The sequence below is a fragment of the Sinocyclocheilus grahami genome, unplaced genomic scaffold, assembly GCF_001515645.1.
Source record: "Sinocyclocheilus grahami isolate Dianchi unplaced genomic scaffold, SAMN03320097.WGS_v1.1 scaffold623.1, whole genome shotgun sequence".
Lineage (NCBI taxonomy): Eukaryota > Metazoa > Chordata > Actinopteri > Cypriniformes > Cyprinidae > Sinocyclocheilus > Sinocyclocheilus grahami.
In genome coordinates, this window is record NW_015505802.1 from 236,981 (window position 1) to 246,090 (window position 9,110).

A 9,110-nucleotide genomic window follows, 5' to 3' on the forward strand; every position below is an offset into this window, starting at 1 on the left:
TTTTGTTGTGTATGTTTGTGAATTTTTGAGAAATGTTGCCAGGTTTTAAATTTTATTTCAGATGATGGTTAGTTTCGATAATGTTTACTTATGCTTGTTTCAAATAACAATATGTTTTTATTTTAGTTTTAATTTTAGTTTTAGTAAACTAAAATAACCCTGATGTAAATCTATGTTGCAATATACTGAGGAGTTATCGAGAAAGCGGCCTTATACACTTCTGATGCGCACGGATGTCTTACAGTAGTCCTGAAATATCTGTGAATTGAATTGACAAGCACGCATCACAGTTCAGAGCTCAAGCGTGTGTAAATGAAGGTCTGCGATGAGCCGCTGTTATCGGGGAGATGCTACGCTTCCGTTAATTGATTCCTGCACCGCTCTCATGAGTAATTCTGTGTCTCCGGCCGCCGCACTCTTTTCACGGGTGAGTAGATTAAGAACTGACACCAGATCCATCACGGAGCCGGTGCTGCGGAGCAGTGGTGCGACCTGCGAGATAATATGCCCTACAAGGCCTGCGGGTGAGGAGCGGACAGTGTATCTGCAGCCTTTAACTCAACACAGCTGGATGCTTCCATTGGGAACAATGCGGCATTTGTACAGGAACGGGAGGTGCATAAACTGAGCCTTAATGCAATGTAAAAACACCTGTCAAATGCATCAGATTAGATCTTTAAACACACACTGGACAAACTGAATTCATGCCGTTTTAAAATAAAATGTTATTCAGAGAGGACAAAGGTTTTTTTGGGGGGGTAAAATTATGCTTTAAAAAATTCTTCATGATGATGGTGATAGTAGGACTAAATACAAAACAACATGCCTTTTTTTAATGCATCTTTCAGATTCAGGGGGTGTAAATTTATGGCATAATATATTGAGGAGTTATTCGGTGGCCTAATACACTTCCAATGCGCAAAGCAGATGAAATAAAAGGTAAAAGTATTTGCCAAATGCATGAAATCACATCTTTAAAAAAACATACTGAGATTACTGCACTGAGTTTAATGATGTGGAGATTCTGCAGATGTAAATTTATGTTGCAATATATCGAGGAGTTATTGAGGAAGTGGCCAAATACACTTCTAATGCAGAAAGTGCATGAAATGCAATGTAAAATCATCTGCCAAATGCATGCATGTAAATGCAGCACTCCTTAATGATGTTAAAGCGATAGTTCGCTCAAAATGAAATATCTGTCATTAATTATTCTCCCTCATGTCGTTCCAAACCCGTAATACCTTCGTTCTTCTTCGGGAACACAAATTAAGATATTTTTTATGAAATCCGAGAGCTTTCTGACCCTGCATAGACAGCAAAGCAACTGAAATGTTCCCAGGCCCAGAAACGTAGTCAGGACATCGGTAAAACAGTCCATGTTCAACCGTAATTTTACAAAGCTACGCAATTACTTTTTGTGCGTAAAGAAAATAATGACTTTATTCAACAATAAAAATAATGACTTTATTAAACAGTTCTTCTCCACCAAATCAGGTCTTCTGCCATTATACCTCTGCACGTAAACAACGCATGTGTCGTGGTACTCTCCATAATGGCAGAATACATTAAAATTATGAGTTTATTCACGTATAAAATAGTTTTCTTTGCGCACACAAAAAGTATTCTTGTAGCTTCGTAAAACTACGGTTGAACCATTGATGTCACATGGACTGTTTTACCGATGTCCTTGATACGTTTCTGTGTCTGGGAACATTTCAGTTGCATTGCTGTCTATGGAGGGTCAGAGAGCTCTCAGATTTCACCAAAAATGTTTTGAAGATGAACGAAGGTCTTACGGGTTTGGAACGACATGAGGGTGAGTAATTAATGACAGAATTTTCATTTTCGGGTGAACTATTTTTATTGCGTATTTTTACTGCCACAAGCTGTTTAAGAAAAACAATGGATCTCCACGGAGCCTTTTAATCCAAAATCTGTCATGCAATGATCTCTGAGCAGACAAACTGCATTTGACCATCACATGCAAATGTCGCATCATCAGTAGCGGTTCACCGTCTGGATTTATCTTGCATTGACAGTGCCAGAGAATCACACAAATCAATAGTGTGAATGCATCCCTAATGCACTGGTGTATTTTGACATGATGCCCCTGCAGGACAATAAAAGCCAAACCCATCATTAGTAGGAGGCCGATTTGATCTTTACCTTGCCCATGATGAGCGACGTGTTCTCGGACAGTCTGGGGTACGTGTACGAGCTGTACGGCCCCTGCTGCGCAGCTTTAAATGCACTGATGCCATACGGCAGGCTGGGCTCCTGCAGGCCCGACCCCGAGCGCGAGCGCTGCCGGATGGCCGGCTGGGGGCTCGTCTGACTGATGTACGAGGACTTGGGCCTCTTGTCGTAGTCGTCTCTCAGTCCCACTCCGTATCCCCAGTCTCCATCGGGATAGTTCATCTGCCCGCTGTGGATGGAGACGCGCGACGGCGTTCCCAGCGGATGCTCCCGATAGTCCTGGCTGGATCCGCCTAGAGAGGCGCGGTAGTATTCCCTGCGGCCGCCCATGGCCATCTCGTCGGTGGACAGCCGCATCTTGTTCTCCAGGTAGGCGTGGTAGTCGGGTGGCATCTTGGCGTAGTCCGAGGACTTCTGCGGCATGGCGTCGGGATAGAAGGGGCTGCGGATGGGATGGCCGTTCTGTCTGAGAGAGAAGCGGTAGTGCCGTCCGACCGCCCACTCACCATCGTGGATGCCTCGCTCGCGGTACGCCTCTAGCGAGAAGTCTTTACTGCTGTCCAGGTCGCACGAGAAGCGGCCGTAATAATGTCCGAAGCCGTTCTCCTCCGGTCCGCCAGCGTTGGACGTGGACGTGGACGCAGACGCTGGCTTGCTCCCGCCGGCCTGATGGGCTCCAGGCGGACTCTCTTTCCTCAGAGAGTTTGAGCGGGTGACGGAGATGCTGTCAAACTCCTCCAGCAGGCCGTTGATGGAGGCGTCCTTGGGCGGCCGGCTCCCGCGGACGATGGTCTGCAAAGAGAAGGCAGGAGAGTCGGTGAGAGGCACAAAGATGAACAAGAAGGTCCAGGCCTGAGCGTTTCACCACCTACAGTGGTGGCCTAAATTATTAGAACACTAGTACTTCCACCAGCTATAAAATGGTTTTAAGTCTGTTATTTCTATCTTTTGCTGTATTGTGTCAGTAGGAAATATCAGTTTACATTTTCAAACATTCATTTTGCCATTAATTGTAATAATGCAGTGAGATGTTAGTGCTGCACACAGAGATGTGATCTGATCATCATCAGTCTGTCTGGAGTCACATGAAGAAACAGAACGAACTGAGACAGACTCAATCCAGAAGAACTGTGTCTCCGAGACGCCTCAAGAAACCTCCTGCAAAGCTACAGTACTGTTAAAAGTTTTAGGCACTTGTGTAAAAATGCTGTAAAATGATGATGTCAAAAATAATGTCATAAATAGATTTTCTTTATCAGTTAACTTCTAGTAACTAAATGAAATCAACATTTGGTGTGAGCATCCTTTGTGTTTAAAGCAGCTTTTGCCCTCGGTGCACTTGAGCAGAGTTTCTCAGGAGCTTCGCAGGAGGTTTCTTGAAGCATCTGAAACATCTCACTGCATTATTACAATTAATGTCTAAATGAATGTTTGGAAATGTAAACTGATATTTCCTACTGACACACTACAGCAAAAGATAGAAATAACTGACTTAACCATTTTTTAGCTGGTGAAAGAACTAGTAATAAGTTCTAATAATTTTGACCACCACTGTATATTTTGACAGAGTCAAACAGCAGTGGGAGTTTGGCAGTGGTGCTATCACGAGCCGAGCCTGAATAAAATCCCAGCGTTGCTCATCTCATCCCACTGCTGCTTAAGCGTGTTACACAGCTGCATCGTGACTCACCGCAGAATAAAACACTGAAACAGACCCAAAATATACGAGTGGCACGAGCTAAAAGGCCCGATGGAAGGTTTTCCCCAAACTACACTACAATTACATGTGCAGATTTAGAAAACCGTACAGATTGGCCTAAACCAGGTAAAAGCCAATCCCACACACACAGTTCTTTTAAGAACTGATCACTGAAAGGCTCTTTGGGGAACCAAAAATGGTTCTGTGGTTTTATGGCATTGCTGTAAAAAAAATACCTTTTAAAACCTTTACCTTTATACAGTATCTATTTTAGAGTAACTGCTGCTGTATGCACAAGGACAAATTGTGATTATTTACTATGTAAATGATCAAATCTCAAAAAAAGAAGAGACTATATTTCTAGACATTACTGTACAGTATGTGACGTATGCAGCTCCAGTAAAGAGCGGCCGCTGTGATCTTGACCTGCATCTGCAGTATAAAAACTCTCTGACCTCATTTAGTTGCTGCTGAGGCTCTTTAAGTAACATCAGATGACCTGATGGAAAACTAGTACAAAATTCCGGAGGTTCTAGATCACAGATGATCTAGAACACAATGCTTTAAGCATGCAGTAGACTTTAGTTCCAGAAGCACCTGCCTGCCATCAATCAAAACACCTTGATGAGATCATTCAAATTGATTTAAACTCTGGTCACATTCAGCTGTGAAACTTCTATAAGTTTCCAGCCAGGGCTACATGAATCTTTAAAAAAAGTTTTTGATTTTTCATCATAGGTTCTTCAGATTAATGTTTTGGTTCGATGGTTCTTTGAAGCATCAAAACATATTGTACATGCTTTTCTAAACAACCAGAAAACAACTATGTGGATCTTAAGAACCTTCTTCTATGGCTTCATGCTGAAAAAGTCTTTTGGTACTGATTGGTCTTCTGGTTGATTTCTTTAATATGAAGATAAACTCATGCACAGCTGAAACACAGCTGAGACCAAAATGAGATCTAAGCAATTGGACCACATTCACGTGCACATCATTTTCAGATAAAGGTCCATATTAAACCTTTACTCTGAAGCTCTACAAATGAATGTCATCAAAACACAACCAGATTCCCAATGTTTAATGTGAAGCTCGAGAATCCACAGATCAGAACAGCTGGAACGTGTGGTCAGGTTAAGAGAAAGAGAGGAGCTAATAAACATCACAGTCTGAGTTTCAACACAGGAAGAGGAAATACATCTCCTGGACGGGCCAGTGTCCTCACAGCAGAACTACACGGAGTGCCATCCATCTCTTTAATGCACGTGTCACCACTGCGCTCTGAGCTCAGTCCATCTGAGGAGAGTGTGATCGCAGGCCTTTACACCTCTGATCCACTATACAGCCGCTAACACTCCCTCACTAACACTCAAATTCACTAATGCTAACACTCACTCACACTCGTTCATGCTCACACTCACGCTCGCTTACGGTAATACTCACTCACACTTGCTCACACTTACTCATTCAAACTCACTCACACGAACAGTCGCTCACACTCACTCAAGCTAACACAAGTCAAGTCAAGTCACCTTTATTTATATAACGCTTTTAACAATACAGATTGTGTCAAAGCAGCTTTACAGTATCAAATAGGAAAATAGTGTGTCAATAATGCAAAAGGACAATAGTAAACGCTCAATTTTCAGTTAAATGCAGTTCATCATTGAATTCAGTGATGTCATCATCCAGCTCAGTTCAGTTTAAATAGTATCTGTGCAATCAAGTCAACAATATCGCTGGAAATGAAGTGTCCCCAACTAAGCAAGCCAGAGGAACCAAAACTCCATCGGTGACAGAATGGAGAACACACACTAACACTCACACTAACACTAACACTCACTCACACTAACACTCGCTCACTTACACTCACTCATGCTAACACTCACTCACACAAACTCATACTAACACTCGCTCACATTCCCTCACACTAACACTCTCTCACACTCACACAAACAATCTCACATTAACACTAGCTCACTTACACTCATTCATGCTACCACTCGCTCACACTTGCTCATTCACACTCACACTAACACTCGCTCACACTCATTCACACTTACTCACTAACACTCATTCACACTCACACTCACACTTATACCCACTAACACTCACTCACACATACTCACACTAACATTCACTGACACAAACACTCACTCACACTAACACATCACACCCACTGACAATCCCTCACACTTACACTAACACTCTCACACTAACACTAGCTCACACTCACTCACACTAACCCTCGCTCACTTACACTCATTCATGCTAACACTCGCTCACACTTGCTCATTCACACTCACACTAACACTCGCTCACACTCATTCACACTTACTCACTAACACTCATTCACACTCACACTCACACTTATACCCACTAACACTCACTCACACATACTCACACTAAAATTCACTGACACAAACACTCACTCACACTAACACATCACACCCACTGACAATCCCTCACACTTACACTAACACTCTCACACTAACACTAGCTCACACTCACTCACACTAACCCTCGCTCACTTACACTCATTCATGCTAACACTCGCTCACACTTGCTCATTCACACTCACACTAACACTCGCTCACACTCATTCACACTTACTCTAACACTCACACACTTATTCACACTTACGCTCACTCACACTTGCTCACACTAACACTGAGACACGCTTACACTAACACTCACAATCACTTATGCTCACTCACACTAACACTCACACTTATCCCCACTGACACTCACTCACACTAACACCGAGACACACTTACGCTCACTCACACTCACTTATTCACACTTACGCTCACTCACACTAACACTCACACTTATACCCACTGACACTCACTCACACTTACTCACACTAACACTGAGACACACTTACGCTCACTCACACTCACTTATTCACACTTACGCTCACTCACACTAACACTCACACTTATACCCACTGACACTCACTCACACTTACTCACACTAACACTGAGACACACTTACGCTCACTCACACTCACTTATTCACACTTACGCTCACTCACACTAACACTCACACTTATACCCACTGACACTCACTCACACTTACTCACACTAACACTGAGACACACTTACGCTCACTCACACTCACTTTTTCACACTTACACTCACTCACACTAACACTCATACTTATACCCAGACACTCACTCACACTTACTCACACTAACACCGAGACACACTTACACTAACACTCACACACACTTACGCTCACTCACACTAACATTCACATTTATCCCCACTGACACTCACTCACACTAAAACTGAGACACACTTACGCTCACTCACACTCACTTATTCACACTTACGCTCACTCACACTAACACTGAGACACACTTACGCTCACTCACACTAACACTCGCACTTATACCCACTGACACTCACTCACACTAACACTGAGACACACTTACGCTCACTCACGCTAACACACACTCATGCCCACTAACACTCACTTCATACATAGAGTGATCTTGTACTGGGTGGTTGCTAGTGTGTTGCTATGCAGTTGCATGATGGGGTTATTTATGGGTTTGAAAGGGTTATATACTGTAAATACAATTGACGTGAGTTAAGGTTACAAATCATCATTCTGTCATCCTTTACTCACCTAATCATTTGTTCAAACCTCTTTCTTCAGTAAAACAACATTGGACCCCATTTCCTTTCATTATATAAAAAAACAGACATTTCTCAAAACATCTTTTGTGTTTAGCAGAAGAAAGACATGAGGGTAAATAATGACAGAATGATCAGATTTGGTGGACTACTGAAATTATTAAAAATGCTTTAAAAGAATAAAACTCTCTCTGTTTTAATGCAAGGCGCTGCAGAGTCCGACGTGATGTTTGTAATTGTGCTGCTGCTGAGACGGCTGGAGGTGACGGAGGTTAATTATGTGTCAAATCTCTGTCATCTGCCTCACTCCTGTGAATGAGCTGGCCATGTTTGGGCCGTTTTGAGGTGTTAGCATTAGCTCTGTATGACAGCAGCCATATTTCAGCAGCCGCGTCTCCAGTCTGTCGTGTGGCGATAAGCGGTAATAGATCCAGTGGTGGCACAGCGTTGAGCATCTCGAGGAAAGCACGGTATGGCCTCGTCCGCAGATAAGCCAGTATTAACCTTGAGCGTAATGAAGTGTGAGGTGGTGTGACGTAATTAATGACTCTGCCCTCGGCTGCTGCACTGCTGACTATACTGACTGTGTTTCCTGCGTACAGTACAGCCGACCAATGACCACGCAGCGTCCGCCGGCCCGATCCGCGCATACAAAAACTCCAACCACCAATCAGACGCCTCTGACGCATGTGCTATATCTGCATTGACGTCATGGAGATACTGTTCCAGTATTTCACAAGCACACTGTAAATACACTACAGTAGCAACATGTTTACCTCAGCACGTATATGATGAAAAACTGTTATATTTAAGTCAGTTTTATTTGTATAGTGCTTTTCACAATACACGTTTCAAAGCAGCTTTACTGAAAATCATGCTGTTAATGTTTATACCGCTGGGCGATAGTTTACATTTTGTGAGGGACAAAATTTTAAAAAGTTGAGATACTGTTTTAGTACTATTTAATTTTTGTTAATATTTTGAATTAGTTTTTATTTTTACATTTGAATTTTATAGTTTTAGCAAATTTGGTTGTGTATTTCTATTTAATTTTAGTAGTTTTTCTTTATACATATGTCGTTTTTTTAAATACATTTTTATTTCAGTTTTGTTTTTTAGTGCATTGAGTTAAACTAAATAAAAATAGGAAATGTTGCACTGGTAACTAGCTGAAATAAAATGTTTAATTTAATTTAATTTAATTTCAGTTAAATTTTATTTAAAGTAACAAAAATGTTTTAATGGGTTTAATTTTAGTTTCAGTATTAGTTAACTATAATATCCATCATTGAGATTTGCTATATTGTATATATTGCTTTACGTTAGTTTATGTACATTTACATTATACTTACATTCAATCATTTAGCAGACGCTTTTATCCAAAGCAACTTACAAATGAGGAGAACAATAGAAACAATCAGAGCAACAAGAGAGCAACAGTATACTTGTGCTGTGACAAATCTCAGTTAGTCCACACACTGCAAGGTTTAAAAAAAATTTTTTGACTAAAATAAGTAGAATAGAATAGGTAAGTGCTAGTATTAATTGGTCAGGTGCTGGCAAAAAACACA

General features: G+C 41.7%; 1 protein-coding gene across 3 annotated transcripts in view; it reads right to left on the reverse strand.

Moving 5' to 3' along the window:
• Positions 1–1,823: 1,823 nt before the first annotated feature.
• Positions 1,824–9,110, reverse strand: part of LOC107557903 (serine/threonine-protein kinase PAK 7-like) — a 41,347-nt gene continuing 34,060 nt past the window's right edge. For all 3 annotated transcript variants that reach the window (XM_016241482.1, XM_016241481.1, XM_016241483.1), the window contains one exon: positions 1,824–2,991. In XM_016241482.1, coding sequence (XP_016096968.1) covers positions 2,143–2,991 — 849 coding nt within the window. In that variant the 3' untranslated portion in view covers positions 1,824–2,142. The remainder of the gene's footprint in view (positions 2,992–9,110) is intronic.